The sequence below is a fragment of the Corvus hawaiiensis genome, chromosome 27, assembly GCF_020740725.1.
Source record: "Corvus hawaiiensis isolate bCorHaw1 chromosome 27, bCorHaw1.pri.cur, whole genome shotgun sequence".
Classification (NCBI taxonomy): domain Eukaryota; kingdom Metazoa; phylum Chordata; class Aves; order Passeriformes; family Corvidae; genus Corvus; species Corvus hawaiiensis.
In genome coordinates this window covers 1315347-1331548 of record NC_063239.1, presented here as the reverse complement: position 1 = coordinate 1331548, position 16202 = coordinate 1315347, and the positions used below count along the sequence as shown (strand labels likewise).

Here is a 16202-nt window from a genome sequence, read left to right as displayed (position 1 = left end):
AGACCCCCCAACAATCCCACCCTGGGCATCCCTGGCAGCGCTGTCCCAACGCTCCTGGAGCTCTGGCAGCCTCGGGGCCGTGCCCATTCCCTGGGGAGCCTGGGCAGTGCCCGGCACCCTCTGGGGGAAGAACCTTTCCCTGATCTCCAGCCTTGCCCCGGTCTCCACGCTGTGACTGACTCAGTGAAACCCTACACTCACAGTGACAGCGGGACCATTTCCGCACGCTCACCCCCCAAACCTTTTAAGCAGCAACATCGAAACCACGAACCGCGTCTGCCCTGCGCGCCTCACCCGCGGCTCCGGCCGTGTCCGCTCCCAGGGCGGGGCCGTGCGGGGCAGGTGATGCCGGCGGGGCGGGGAGAGCCGCAACCTCCTCCTCCTCCTCTTCTTCCTTCTCTTTCTCCTCCTTCTCCTCCTCCTCCCGCTCCTGCGCTCGGCGCGCCGGGGGCGGCTGCAAAGTTGGGCGTGTGCTGGGGAGTTTTTGGAGCGAATTTTGGGGCAAGTTTGGGATCGCGTTTGGGAGCCAGGACCGGAGCATGGCTGAGCTGCCCGGGGCGCCCGGCCCGCGGCTCCAGCGCGGGGCTACGGCGGGCGAGGGGCCGCGCTGAGCGAACCCCCCGAGCCCCCTGAGACCCCCGGGAGCCCCGAACCCGCCGGCATGGCCCGCTGGATCCCCACCAAGCGCGAGAAGTACGGGGTCGGTGAGTGAGTGCCAGCCGGGATGCTCCGGACCCGTGCGCCCTTTCCCCTTCCCTTGCCTTCCCTTCTCTCCCACCCCATCCCATCCCCTCCCATCTTCTCCCTTCCTTTCCCTCCAGTTCCATCCCTTTCCGGAGCCTTCCCCGCGCTCCCCGCACCGCTCGGGCGGTTTCGTTCCCGGTCTGGGCATCGCTTTTCGGCTTCTTTCCCATTTCCAGTTCGCGCTGTGCCGCTCGCAGGTCCGGCAGTGTCCGCTCCCTGCACCCCTCGGGGTGGATGGAGGCGGTGGTGTGTGTCCAGCGCTGGCTTCCAGGAATCCCTCAAAGTTCAGGGCTGACTTTTGTAATTTTGCCTCTCCAGCGTGTTTTACACTGAAAAAAAGCTCTAACACAGCAGAAAAGGTTTGTCTACTGCTGTGGATGGAAGGAGATGTGGTTGGGAAAGGATAAGGAGGGTGTCATGGGCAAACTGAGGGCTCTGGGTGTCTTTGTCAGGGGCTGGAAATCGTGATTTAGGGTGAGGGATGGGGAAAGCTTGACTGGACGTGGCCCAGGCCAGGCTGGACGGGGCTTGGAGCAGCCTGGGATAGTGGAAGGTGTCCCTGCCCGTGTCAGAAGTGAAACTGGATGAGCTGTAAGGTCCTACCAGCCCAAATCATTCCCTGATTCTTTGACTGACACCTTGTGCCCCCTGCCCTGCCCTCTGATTGAAAGGGTTTTGCTGAGCCTGGCTTACTTGTCTCTAACAGGAACAGAACAGTGGTGTTGCTGATAAAATTCTGCTTTGCTTGAGGGTGTAAAACCCACAGGTTTGAGGTTGCTTGTGAGAATCGGGCAGGGAACAATTGTCAGGAAGCCACTAATGACACACGGAGCTCATGATAATTTATTTTACTGGAGAGTGATCTTCTGTGCCGCTGGTGCTCAGCAGTGGACTTCTCAACGTGAGAAAAGATTACTGATTTCATGCTTGCAAAGTGTTCATTGCCCCAGCTCCCATGGGGGTGTTCAGCCTGCGAGGTTGAAGGTGAAAAAACCTCACCGTGCTCGATTTTCACAGCGAATTTGTGCTGGGTGACCCCTCCACCCCAGGGAGGCCTTGCAGGGAGGCAGCTCAGCTGCTCTCAGGACTGCGGCTGGAGCTGCAGAGACATTTCCCTCAGCACAGCCTTATCTGGTTTCTCCAGGTAACTGGCAGGGTGTGGAGTGTTGAGCACCCTGAACTTTGTTTCTTGTCTCGTGGGGAGCAGCCCGCACTGTTTATCCGTGGAAGTGCGTGCTCGGCCCGCTGAGAGCGCTGCGGGCAGCCGGAATTCCCAAACTTCGGTGGATAATCAGATAACCCATATCCTGTGCTGGTGTTTTCTGAGCACACCTTGGAGCGAGGCTGTTCCACAGCCCAGAATGGCCTTGGGCAGCAGATGAATCAGAGGCACTCCTCTGGCTTCCTTTTATTTATTACCTTCCGGGGTGAGTTTCCGTGCTGGCCTCAGCCAGCTGCTCCCTGTGACAGCTCCTCTCCCAGGAAGGGCACTGGCTTGTGTGCAAGAGGGGTGGAGGGGAAAAAATGCCTCTTCCTGCGTGTTTCCACTCAAAAAGTGTGTGGTGGGATGTGCCCTGTGACTCCCAGGTGGTCAGCTGGGTGAAAAAGGTGCTTTTTGGGTGCACACAGACACCCAAGTGATACAGGGGCTGTCGTGCTGCAGCTCTGGGGTTTCATTTGCAGCCAGGGCTGATAAGGTTGACCTACAGGCAGTGACAGAATTATTCAGGCACTGCCTGGCTTTGTTTGACACACTTGCAATGGTAATTTTGTCAATTTGGTGTTTGCAGATTTGATGAGTTTCTTATCTGCAAGTGTGTCCCGTGCCGTGCTTGAGGGCCCCGTTCTCGCTGGTTTGGAGGATTGAGAGGGAGGCTTGAGCTGCTTGGGCTGGGACTGTGCCAGTGCTGAAGTGGCTGCAAGGAGGGGAATGCCCCGGTCTGTGCACGGTGGTGTCAGGTGGGACCTGTAAAGACACAACTTTTGTTCAGCGAGAAAAGACTGAGAGGAGATCTCCTCGATCCACATAAACCTCTCCAGAGGGTGTCAGGATGGTGCCAGACCCTATCTAGTGATGGCCATAAAACAAAACACAAGTTCCACCTCACCACGAGGAAGAACTTTTTCCATGGAGGTGGCAGAGCCCTGGAACAGCTCCAGGGAGGGCCTGGAGTCTCCCTCTCTGGTGACATCCCAAACCCACCTGGATGATTCCTGCTCCAGGTGACCCTGCCTGGGCAGCGGCTTGGACTGGATGAACTCCAGAGGTCCCTTCCACCCCTAAATATTCTGGGGTTCTATGAAAGGACGCCCAAATCATGGCTTTGGTGATCTCTGCTTTGGAAACTGCTGCAGAACTTCTTGGATTTATTTTAAACACGATCCTGGATGCCACGGCAATGGAGTGGGAAATTCCAGGAAGTCAGCAGTGTGATTCAGTGTCACTTGTCTGATTTCTGCCCTTCAGGAGGGTTTCTGTCCTGGGTTATATTTGACAGATCCATGGATTGTGAGTTCAAATGGGGTTTGCTGGGTTTCAGTTTTGTCCTGAACTGGTTAAAGCTGGGGAGGGCTCCCTTCCCACAGATGGCAAAGGACTGAGTTTGGAATGGCAGCAGGGAGTGCAAAACTGGGAATTGCACTGTTTTTAGGGAAGCAAACGTGAGAGACAGGCAGCTTGCGGCTCTTGCAGCTTCTCACTCGCAGTGAATTCTCAACCAAGCACCAGATGGGATTTGGGAAGGGACAGAAATGCTGTGGATCAGCTCCTGGGCAGCGTCTCCTCCCTGAGCAACAGGAGCTTCTGGGTCTTACAGAGCCCCCTTGCGACAGGCTTCACCTCGGATTTAGGACTGAAGGAGCATCTTCTTGGGAAGCTGATCAGTTTTTGGGCCAGACTGAACAAAAGAACCTATTCTGCTCATGTGCTTCTCTCAAAAAGGAGTTGTCATTTGCAGAAATCCTTTCACAGAGACTCTTTTCAGTCAAAAAACCCTGTGCTCTGAGGGACAGAACACCTGAATGACTTCACAAGATTTTTAACTTTTATTATCTATTTGTTTTAAAATTAACTTCGAGCATAAGGAACCAATGATGTGATCACTTTCTTTTTCTGCTGGCAGTAACGTGGATTTGCACTGACTTTAGCTCCAGAGCTACACCTGGGTTGTAAAAGCAATTCTGTCATTACTCAGCTGTTCCTCACTCTGCGGACTGAAGCCTGTTCATGGAATGAGAGAACCTGGAGTCCTAAATTAGTCTATAATAAATCCATTCTAAACAAGCAACCAGATCCCTTTTCCTGACTCCTTCCTGCTGGAGTGGCCGAGTGCTGGGCCAGGGCAGGGAGCTGACCCAGCTCCAGAGCAGTTCAGGGGTGGCAGAGCTGGGTTTGTGTCCAGGGGGTTTCCAGGTGCCTGCAGTGATGATGGGTCAGGCACACGAGGTTCTTGTGGAACCTCTGACTATGAACCAACACGATGTGAAGTGTTTCTTCATCCTGTGCAGCCTGAATGGAAAATGCACCAATTGTTTGGTGAATACACAAATCCGAACTTCCAGGATCAGGAATTAGTAACTCAGGTTTGGTTGGAAGAGCTCTGAGATGTGAAAACCAGAATAGTTTGAATGTTGGTGAAGGTGGTGGCTTGCACCTGGATGCACTGGCAGGGCTAGGGGGGATTCCATTGCCCTGAGGGAAGGGCTGGGGCTCTGTGCCAGGGGGGTTTCGGTTGGATTGTAGGAAGAGGTTCTTCCCCCGGGAAATGGGCACGGGCCGAGGCTGCCAGAGCTCCTCAAGGCTGCCAGAGCTCCAGGAGCGATTGGACACCACTGCCAGGGATGCACAGGGTGGGATTTTGGGGTGTCTGGGCAGGGACAGGGAGGGGGCTCTGATCCCTGTGGGTCCCTTCCAGCCCAGGACATTCCATGATTCCATGACCCTCATTTTTGGGGCAGTGGGGCTGTTCCACAGATTTGTTGTAGTGGGACTGGGGGGGGGGGGGGACCTGGCAGATATCCTGCAATTACCAGGAATTCCCTGTGCCAGGTTTTGGTGGCCTCTCACACCCATGACACTCGTCCTGGCTGGCAGGAACAGAGCTCTGGGCTGCTTTTTTTTGGGAATAACCATTGAAGTCTTTCCTTTGTCAGATCCCACGAGGTGTTTGGGTTCCAGTCGGCTCCGTCACGGCTCAGGAATGGCAGCAATTCCTCAAACATGAGCCGGGGCCTGCCAGCCCCTGGGTGATGGATGGGAGCAGGGATGCAGGGGGTCAGGAGGGAGGGAGGTGCGGCAGGACCAGGTTTTCTCACTGATGGTTTGGTTTGTGGTGACTCTCGGGGTGCTGGGCCAGCAGCCCTGGCTCCCTGTCCCCATTCCAGGCATCTGCAGAGCTCTCTTCCCAGTCTGGGATCAAAGCACTCCCACAGTACCTGGAGTCAAATCGTGTCAAATTAGGGCAAAATTTGTATTTGTCTCAACTTGCTCCTTGCTTTTTCCTTGCTGTTCCTGTTCTGAGCTGGAATCATGTCCACTGTTGTGCCTCTGGCTCCTGGCAGGGGCTCCAGAAGGATGGAAAAGCCCCTTCCCCCCATTCCTGCTGCAGAACTGACCACCTCCCTTCCTATCGATGCAAACACTGCTCATTTCCCCTGCCTTTTGCTTTATAATGATTTAGGGCTAAAAATTGTCTGATGGCGATGCCAACAAAATTCCCAACAGGGAAAAGCAAAACCTTGGCATTGTTAACAGCAAAAAAGGGAATCTTCACAGCAGATGACACTTCATTTCTGATCTCGCTTCCCAGTTTTCATTGCTGCCTGCAGTTGATTTGATGTGAAATTTGGCTTGCTGCTTCTTGCTTCCACTGTCCTTTCTATTTTCTTTTTAATCCATATTAGCCAGGGCCTCTCTTCTCTTATTTTTTGAGATTTCTGCTCTGTTCTTTAAGTCATTCTGCGTGAAATTAGTCCTGTGGACTTCAAAGGCATCAGTGCCATGAACGAGACTTGTAAATGTTCCGTATCTTGCTCTTACTTTGAAAAGAAATATTTCCCCAAGTGTTTGTGACTTGTGGGTGCTTCAGTTCATGACCAGCATCCCCCTGGTGTTCAGGAGCTGTCCCACAGTTCATCTTTTTAACAATTAAATCCCTTCATGGGGCTCTGAAGGGGCATCTAGAACTGCTGGGTGCTTCTGGAGCTTGGGCTGAGCTCTCTCCTGCTGATTAAAATGTGGTTTAATTGTTCTGAGGTGTCAGGAGATCGTAAGAACCAACTTCCCCCAGAGCTGGGTGTGGGACCAGGGCTGAATTTCACACCAATTCCTGACTATTCTGATGGTTCTTCCTCTGGCATGGGGGTTGTATTTGCCAACACAACTGAAAATGGGAGTTATGGGGAGGAAAAGCAAAATAAACACTGAGGAACGGAGAAAAACTTAAATATATTAGTCAAGAAACAGTGACTGTGTAATAATGTGTAACATTCTTTATCATAATGTGTAATACTCTTTATCATTCGGATGTTGAAAAATGCACACCCCTCCTACCTGCAAACTGATTGAAAATCTACATTTTTTGCTTTTCAGCTTGCACTTTACGTGACTGGTAGGACATTTCTCTCCACTACTGCTTTTAGGGAAAAAAAGCCCGATTTCTGCCATTAAAGACACAACCACGGCCAAGCTTAAAACCACCTCAGGCCAAAGCCATAAACACCGTTTAAAAAGCCATTTACCCCCTTGCTGCCAGAGCTGAGGGGATGTTTCAGGTCCAGTGCATTTAACTGCTGATGGAATGCCTGAAATCCTGGAATGCCTGAAATCCTGCAGTGAATTTGGGTGCCTTTGCCAGCAAACCTGTGCTAATAAAACCAGCCCATAAATACAAGTTACTGAACAGTTTCTGGGCTGGCAGTCCGTGGCTGCCTTCATAAAGTGATGACGCTGCAGAGTTTTAGTTGGAGTAGTTGCTAAAATGATAAAAAATGTCTTTTTGGTGCAGTACAGGCTGTTCTTCCCAGGGAGATCTCCCTGGGACTGAGGGGGAAGCACCAGGAAAGGATTCATTCCTCTGGCAGATGATGTCTGGCACATCATCACAGAGTGTAGCTAAACCCAGCAGTGGCTGTGCTGTGGGGAGGATCCTTTGCTCGCTGACACTGAATTTTGGGAGGTGTCAGCGAGCAAAGTGCAATCCAAGTGCCCCTCGTCCTGGGAAGTGCTGAACCTGAGCCAGAAGTTCATTAGGGTGCAGTGGAGATAACGATTCCTGCTCTTGGGAAGTTTGGAACTTTGATCCTCCATGGCAATAAAACCATTTGTGGCTTCAGCTCCAAAGTTCTGAGTGGCTCAGAATATCACAAGCAAGTCGTGGCCAGGTTTTTTTTTTATTAAAAGTGATTTTTTTCCTGCTTTTTTAGCTTATTCCAGACCTGATTCTTGCAGCACTTCCATTCTCCTGCTCTGACAATGCCATGGGGGCTTCAAGCTGCAGAGAGATGGAGCTTGGTGTGAAGGAATAAAGTCGGGAAGGCTTCAGTGGTTAATTCTTCATCTCCTGGCATCTCAAACAGTTTAATTAAAGCTTATTGCAAATTTAGGAGGAGTTTGTTCTTCATTCTTCATGACAACAAAGGGATCAATATTCTTGTTTGGCTTTTTCCTTCCAGTGTAAGGGCCCCCCCCCCCCCCGCCCCGCCATGGCCAGCCGAGATTTCTGCTCCTCATTTTAATAGTATTCCATTCCTTGTTACCTGGGATAGATGGCAAGGGAAAAATGCCTTGGAATTCTCGTTTCTCTGGGAATGAGAAGCTGTGAACCAGTTTGTGCCGTGCCAGTTCAGTGACGGGGCTGTTCTGCAGACAGGGATCAGTGACCCACAGGCCATTCAGAGAGGGTGAATCTGACCCAAAGCCCACCCTGAGTGAGCAGGACTGGAGGTGCAGAATTTACATCCCGATGCTCTGCATGTTAGAAATTCTCTTTGTGTGACCCCTGCCAGCTCCAGAGAGCTCCAGGGTTTCCATAAAGGCGTTTCCCAGCGGAGCTAAAAACTTCCTTGGCGCTGAACCTCAAATTTCTCCAAACTGCAAACTTTGCCCTTTCACCTCAGCTCTGGCAGCAGGGCTGGAAATGTGTTCATGGCTTTGGGCTGAGGTGGTTTTAAGCTTGGCTGTGGTTGTGCCCGGAATGGCAGAAATCGGACTTTTTTCCCCTAAAAGCACGGATTGAGAGAAATGTCCTGAGTCAAGTAGAGTGCAAGTTGAAGATCAAAAAATACTGATTTTCAATCAAAGTTTACAGGAATTTGCAATTTGGGCTGAGCCATGCTATGAATTCTTTCCTCAAACTGGAGCTGCTGTGTCGCCTCCCGAGCCCCTGGCTGGGAAGGGGAAGGTGTTGGAGCCCGTGGTACAAACTCCCAGCTGTGATTCAGGTGGGCTTTGTTGGCAGAGGGGGTTCCTCAGCTTCTGCCTGGGGTTGGTGTTGGTTGGTTGATGGTTGTGATGCCAGCAAGGGACAGCGCTGGGATTTTAACTCGGGGACCCTTCTGGGGAAGTTTAGCCCAGAGGCACAGTTGGACCCTGTGCCCAAATGTTTCACTCCTTAAACACCCCCAGCTCTGCCCCTCCCTGGCCCTGGAATCATGTGAACCGCAGAGCTCGGGATGGGAGCGCTCCCAGCTCTGTGCAGTGGCACCTCCAAGTGTTCCTCCTCCTTCTTTGATGTTCTGCCCAGTGAGAACTGGGACAGTAATTTCAAGCCAGTGGCAATTCAGTTAATTCTTTTGAAAATGCCACACGCTTTCAAGTTGGAAACAAGCTGAGTATCCAATTTATGGAGTGATGGGGTCTTGCTTTTTTGAATTTGCCTGAAAATTTCATTGAAACAGTTATTTTTGTACTTAAAGTATCCACGCACAAATTGAACGTTTGGCTTGGAGGAAAAAAGGTAATTACAGAGTGACTTGGTGAAATCCAGTTGCAGTTGTGTGGGTGGTGTAAACAAACATCTGCATCTTCACTGGCCGTAAAAATGGAGATGAAATCAGAGGTTGCTTTTGTGGAAATGGATTTCAGAGCCCTGCTAGGGGTGTGCGGTTATTAAATCAGAGTTAGTGCCACAGTCCTGTGGGATATAAACCCCTTCTTGTGGAGGGGACAGCCCCAAGAATGGCTTTGTGTTCCAAGTCTCTTTCTCCAAAGGAACAAAGGAAAGCTGTAATATTTGAAGTGTGCTGAGCTGCAGTGATGCCAGTGGGCTGCGCTGAACACAAACCAGGTTCTGCCCCCTTGTTTATTCTGTGATCACGTTGGGACAATTTCATGGGGTCGGGGCGATTACTTTACGGAACAGGACAATGTTTTAATGTGTTTTTGGGAGAATGCTGATCCTTCAGGCTGGATGTTGGTGCTGGGATCTCAAAGAGGCAGAACAAAGCTGCAGGGCTTGGAGGAGCAATAACATCAGCACCTTTAACCCTGACAGGATCCCTGGCAGGGATCACCAGACCTGGACCTCTGCAGACAGAGTTCACCAGACTCTGCAGCCGTAAAAACTGTTAATGCTTAGGTTAAACTTCATTATTTATGAATAATGACGTTTCCTTTTCATATTTGGACACCGTTAGGGAGTTTCTGATCTCACTGGGAACAAAAGCTGCGATATTATCCCAAACCACAGCCTGGGGAATCGCAGGATCAGGGAACATCAAGTTGGAGGAGACCTCCAGGATCATCGGACCCAGCCTTTCCTGGCCAAACCTCGAAGAGCACCTTAAACAGATCCATCAAACCTGATAAATGTACAGAAGTGTGAAGGGAGGCCAGGCTGTTTTTCCAGCTGTGTCTCTGCAAAGGGGAGCATTTCCTGGTGTTCCAAGGGGACTGGAATTGCAGGTCTGGGTTTTTGGTTGGGTTTTTTTTCTGAAATCAAGCCCTAGATCTGGTTGGGTGCTGTAAATTCAGGAGCAGGTTGGCTCCTCCACTGGCAGCACTGATTTATTTCTCCTCTGGCTCACAGCACTCCCTCTTACTCCAGACAGAAGATGAGACAGCTCATGTAGATTAATTCCTTATCTGAGCTTAAAACCCCCAGGGGCCCTTTGGAGTGAAAATAATAAAGGAAATGGAGAGCCCAGTGGAGAAAATGACACAGCAGAAGGTTTGTGTGCGTGTTCCTTGGTGTAAAATAAACCTGAGTGTCTGGGAGGGTCAGAGCCCAGGAGCAGCTGAAGTTTGGCTCCTTCCACCCCAAGCACACTCAGAGAGATGAAACAGTTTGTGCTGGGCTGAAATTCGTGCTGGTCCCCAAATCTGGGTGTTTAGGGTGTATCTGTGTCCTGGGTGCAGTTTAGGTGCACTCTGAGAGCTGAACAGTCTTTCTTTTTACACAGATACCGGGGTATGAACGCTTTGCAACAAATACTTGAGGGGAAGGTGACTGATGGGAATTCTGCAGACATGAAAACACGAATATGATCTTTTTTCCCTTATAATCAGGATGTCTCGTGCTTCAGTGGTTCTGAGTCATCTCAGTTTGCCTGATTTGGAACTGAGAAGCTCTAATTAAAATCCAGGGACTCGTTTGTCCGGAGCACTGTTGTGGGGCTGCCTGTGGGTTTGGGGGAGTTTAAAGCTGTAAGAGACCATGGGATCATCCCATGGGAGCCCTTGTGTAACCTTGGGAAAGCCTCCCCATTCCCATGGGCTGGGCTTGGGAAGTTGTTTTTCCTAAAGCAATCCTGGCTTTAGGAGATTAAACCATGGAGCCCAGGATCTGATCCAGCCTCTGATGGGGACAGAGACAGGATTAGCCCAAAGATGATGAGGGCATGGCTGAAACCCTTCCCTGCTCCCAGTTTGGGAATCCGTTTGGTTTGGGCAGGACAGAGTCTGCAAAACCTTCGATTATTTGCGTGTCCCACTCCAAGGTCATCCATTTTCAGAGGAAATCAGGGAAAACTTTCAGACTTTGATCAAGTGTGCATCAATTCCTCATCCTTCGTGAGCAGGGGACACCCTCATTGGGGTTTGGTTCCTGGAATGGTCTGAGGTTGGAAGGGTTGGAAGCCTCTGGAGGGCAGAGGCTCTTCCTGCTTTTCTCCTGGTTCTCCAGAAAAAGGGATGAATAGAAAACCCAACAGTTAGAGCATCCAGATTAGCAAATTCATGTCACACCCTCCTGCAGAGGCAGGTGATGTCATTTCTGAGCCGATTTAATGCTCATTTTTGAGATAACCCAGTTTAAAATTGTTGAGTGTATTCCTTGTGTGGGGTCAGCCTGGACCAGCGAGTGCACAAGGTGTTAGAAGCCATAAACCCACAGAATTCCAGGGAGTTTAGGGTTGGAAAGAACCTTAAAGATCCTCTCATTCCATGGGCAGGAACAGTCCACCTGCAGCTCCTCAGAGGCTGGACTCTGCTGCCTAATGATGGCTGTTAATTGAAGCGTTTCCAGCTGCATAATCCTGTTAATTCTGGATTACTGATGTCCTGAATGCTCAGCACTCACTCGGAACTTCTGGAGCTGATCTGAATGGCAGCATCCACCATCCAGGAGGGGGAACTTTTTCATACCAGTGACTCAGTGTCCATATTTCCCAGTGCTGAACCATGAATTACTTTTTTTTTGTGAAGCAGAAGAAGTAGCCTGCCATCTAAATCTTAATTATGCTGCTCTCAGTTTGTCAGACACAAATTCCTGGGAAGTTACCAGAATGTTTTTGCTCCAAACATCAAAAAGGCTTTGTTCCTCTGAAGAATTAATTCCTTGGGCAGTTCCTTGTTTTTTCAATAAAGCCTCTGTTTTTTGGCTGGATCTTGGCACCGGGGACCATCCCAGGCTCCTCCAAGCAGGGCTGTCCTGCAGAAAGGCCATTCCTGGGTGCTGCAGCAGCAATCAAATCCCTCTGGTTCTGTGCAGTGGGGTTTGGTGTGGGGCTGAGGGGTGGGATGAGCTGCAGCCCGGTTCCTGCAGCAGCCCTGAATGGGATCCTTTGTTCCCGGAGCAGCACCGGCCCTCTGCTCCCAGAGGGTGGCAGGGGGAGCAGGACGTGGCATTTGGACGGGGTTGTGTCTTTGTGGTGGGTGGGGCAGGGGGGTTCTGAGCCAAGTCAGAGATAATGGATCTTGCAGGGGCTCTGTTTTCCGGGCCAATAATCCACATTTCAAGTGCACTCATTGAGGGAAAGATTCCATTTCCTTCTGATTTGAGTTGCACAGAGATTGTGAGTGACAGTTCCTGCTTTGTTCTCTTTTCATTTTGGGGCATTTTAGCTCAGCTTGGCTTTTAGGGCAGTCTTGAAAATGAGTTAACCTGTGGGAAAAATGGGTCTTGGAGTTAACAGAAACATGGAATCATGGAATGGTTGCGTTGGAAGAGACTTTACAGCTCATCCCATCCCACCCCTGCCATGGGCAGGGACGCTTCATCTATGCCAGGCTGCTCCCGCCTGGCTTTGGACACTTCCAGGGATGGGGCAGCTGCAGCTCCTCTGGGAATTCCATCCCTGACCACCCTCAGAGGGAGGAATTCCTTCCCAATATCCCAATCTCACCCTGCCCTGTGGCAGTTTGAAGCCATTCCCCCTGAAAATGCCACACCTGCCCCTGGTTCCACTGAACCCCAGCTCAGGCTCCATGAGCTGCTCACAAACCTCTTTTAAATTGAGGCTTCTCCTGGGCTCTTGCACAAAGTGAAGCTTTGTGGGTCTTTAAAGTGTGTTTGGGGTTTTTTATTTGCACTTTTTGTACTTCTTGTTTTGGCGTCGAGGCTCTGTTGTAAGTGCCACTGTCAGTGTTCCATGGCTCTGGAATATGTGCAGGACTGGCCTCGTATCCGGGGGGCTGTGAGGTGTTCCATGGCTCTGGAATGTGTGCGGGACTGGCCTGGTGTCCTGGGGGCTGTCAGTGTTCCATGGCTCTGGAATGTGTGCGGGACTGGCCTGGTGTCCTGGGGGCTGTCAGTGTTCCGTGGCTCTGGAATGTGTGCGGGACTGGCCTGGTGTCCTGGGGGCTGTCAGTGTTCCGTGGCTCTGGAATGTGTGCGTGGCTCTGGAATGTGTGCAGGACTGGCCTGGTGTCCTGGGGGCTGTCAGTATTCCATGGCTCTGGAATGTGTGCAGGACTGGCCTGGTGTCCTGGGGGCAGTGACAGAACTGAACCTGCTCCATAGGTCACCATTCCAAGCCCTGGGGAGCCCAGGCTCTGCCAGGGTTCCTTTGCCACCCGTGCAGTCCCTGTTTGTGGGGTGACTCTGGAGCAGAGCATCCCCCATGGTTGTGCAATGCCCTCACAGTTCCTCCGCAGTCCCTTCCGAGGAATCACGCTCTGCCCTGGAGCACGAGAGCTGCTTGCTGCTTATCTTCACCTTCTGGCCCTGGCTGTGCCATAAAACCATCTGCTCATGGGATTAGCTGCTGCCCTTTCCGATCCTGATGGATTCCATAGGCTGGGTGCACGTGGAAAACACATTTCCTCACCCTTTGAACCAAACTGGAGCACTAAACCAAGCACGACGACGCATTGCCTCCAGTTGTGTTCGAAGAAATGATCATTTAACAAACCAAGGCTCGTGTTTTCCACCTCTACCTCTTTATTTGGATTAAATTTCCTCAATTTTAGCGCTGCTTTTCATCCAGGATGATAAAAGGAGCAGGATCAACACTCTGAAGTGAATTTCAAAGGACAAAATCACAGCTGAAGTTTAGCTCGAAGCAAAAAGACTTAACTTCAGATATTGCTGCAAATTTGAATACAAAAGTCTCTGTATTATTTTTCCTTCTTCCTCTCTCGCTGCTCTGTCAGGATTTAAGCGAAGGGGTTCTATTTTTCCATGCCCATGTTTGTGATGTGAAGCTTCCTTTTCCTTTCAAGTCGGAGAGAGGTCACGGAGGGGGCTCAGCAGCACAAATCCCTGCAGATGGGATGGGTTTGGGACAGCGCTGACTTCCAGCAGCAGGAAGCATCACTTGCAGCCAGAGAAAATATGCCAGCAATTTGTCTTTTCTAATCTTGTACAGAACCGTCAGGGAGGAGGTTCTTCCACAGACAGTGACCCTCTGCTCTGGCTTAGTTCAGTCTGGCAAGGCAAGGAACGACAAAATTGACCTTTTTTTGTTTGGTTGGTTGGGTTTTTTTTTGTTTGGTTTTGGTTTTTTTGATGTGGGAGTTCCTCCAGGCTGCACATGCTGCAGGTTGGGATGTGAAACCTGCCTGGTGGAGCAGAGAAGGGGAAGGGAAGGGGAGGGCAGGGTTTCGTTCTGTCTTGCGGCTGCTGTGATCTGTAGGAAGGGGAAGGGAACTGCTGGGTCCTCCCTGGTGCTCTTTGGGCTGAATTCACTCTGTGTTCCAGCAGAAAGGCCGGGCCTGTGTCCACCCACCTTTCCCTGGGCAGCAATTTATGGGAAAAATGCAGCGTGGTGTTTGTATAATGAGTGGTTGTCCCAGAAAAAGCCGGGGCGTGCAGGAATCGCGTGTGGGAATCCCTGCGGCACCACACGGACCCGGGGCACCAGTCCAGAGGGGAACTCGGGGATGCTCCAGGGCTGGAGCCTCTCTGGAGCTGGGCTGGGAGAGCTGGGAATGTTCACCTGGAGAAGGGAAGGCTCCAGGGAGAGCTCAGAGCCCCTTGCAGGGCCTAAAGGGGCTCCAGGAGAGCTGGAGAGGGACTGGGGACAGGGGATGGAGGGCCAGGACACAGGGAATGGCTTCCCACTGCCAGAGGGCAGGGATGGATGGGATATTGGGAAGGAATTCCTGGCTGGGAGGGTGGGGAGGGGCTGGGATGGAATTCCCAGAGCAGCTGTGGCTGCCCTGGATCCCTGGCAGTGCCCAAGGCCAGGTTGGAGCAGCCTGGGATGGCGGGAGGTGTTCCCTGGGCATGGCAGGGGTGGCACTGGGTGGGCCCAGACCATTCCAGGCTTCACATCCACGTTCAGCTTTGGCCAGGAACGTTATCCAGATTTTTCTGTTGGAATGGGAATGGAATTTTTACTTCTGCACCAGTTCTGGGGTCCGTAGGTGTCTGAGCTGCACACCCAGCTCAGCAATCAGCCTTTAAAATCCTGATTTACAGCCCCTTTGTGGGGAGGGAGAGGAAAGCGGGTGTGGAAGCAGCTCTTAGGAGCAGAAATGCAGTAAAATTCCTGTAATCCTGTGGAAATCATGGATTCAGTGCACTGTCCATGTGTCTGCGGCATAAATTGGGGCCACTGGGAGCGAACCCTGCCCTGCAGCACAGGAAGATGTCTCTGCCTGGGATCAGGGATCCTGCAGGGATTCTCACCCCTGGCCTGCTTGTTGGGATATTTTTAGCAACAATGTTTTGAAGAAAGCTCAGATCTGGGAGTGAATTTCCGGCGTGGTGCAACCCCCAGGCTGTGCTGGAGCCTGGCCAGGAGCAAAGCACCTCATCCCCACGGAAATGGGAGGCATTTCATGGGAATTTCCTGGCAGAAGAGCTCTGGTTTTTATTTATTTATTTATTTATTTGATTTCCAGTCCAGAGCTCCTCAAACACAAACCTTGGGAAGTCTGAAGAATTCCCCCCTGAAAATGTTTGGGTGATTTTTTTGCTTTCTTAAAAACAAACGTGGTGCTTATTCACCAATAAATTTGCTCAGGCAACAGCTTTGGATACATAAATATGGGGATTTTGTGTGTGAGATTTCACTGCTGCATTTAGGATGCGATCTGTTCTTAAATCAGTGTTTTAAATAAATCAGCTGGTCTGGGTTTGATCTGCTCTGGCTTTGCTGATCAATTCCTGGAACCACAGCCAAGCATTTCACTGATTTTACGTCTTTTTACTCAGTTTGAAAGCAAATTCAATTTCAGCTTTTTCCTCTGGTCCCCGGGGAGGGCTCTGCTCTGCCCAGAGAAACTCCAGCAAGTCCCAGGGAAAAGGCACTTCAGGAGTGTGAGCTCCTGCACTTAATCCTATTCCCCCTGGAAATCCCATAAGCATCCATCTTAACTTTGTCTTTGGGAGGGATTAAATTTGCTGAGAATCCCAGGTTTTGGTGTTAAAATTGCTTCTTGGCTGGGCAGAGCCTTTAGCAGCAACAAGTGTGATTTGGGGTTGAAATGAGCGTGTTTTAGTCTGGAATTGGGTGGGTTTTGACGCCCCATTTCTGATGCTTTCTGATGCTGGAGTTACTCCTGTGAAACACAAAAAAATGGTGATTGTGGAACTGATCTGCCTGAGGTGGGGGTGACCTCTGTGGGCAGGATTTTGGCAAAGTGGGAATGTGCAGCTGCTCCAGAAGGTGTCACAGGCCTGTCTGGAAGGTAAAAACCCACCTTTGTTGTCTGCTAATAATATTTCTTCATGATAAAATCTGGAAATAGGGAATAATAATAGATGTAAATGATGTCCTTTTCCAGTGTATTCCAAACCCAGGGCGACTTAATCACTTTATTCCTTTTCCCAAACCCTCCCCTGCCTCTGGAG

The 16202-nt window shown here is 51.0% G+C and overlaps 1 protein-coding gene across 6 annotated transcripts in view; it reads left to right on the top strand.

Annotated features, from left to right (window-relative positions):
- The first annotated feature begins 406 nt into the window (after nucleotides 1–406).
- DOCK5 (dedicator of cytokinesis 5) overlaps nucleotides 407–16202 on the top strand; it is a 73502-nt gene continuing 57706 nt past the window's right edge. For 3 of the 6 annotated variants that reach the window (XM_048287382.1, XM_048287381.1, XM_048287383.1), the window contains exon 1: nucleotides 408–704. In XM_048287382.1, coding sequence (XP_048143339.1) covers nucleotides 662–704 — 43 coding nt within the window. In that variant the 5' untranslated portion in view covers nucleotides 408–661. Of the gene's footprint in view, nucleotides 705–16202 lie in introns of all 6 variants that reach the window. The other 3 variants (XM_048287384.1, XM_048287385.1, XM_048287380.1) reach the window with 2 other exon arrangements.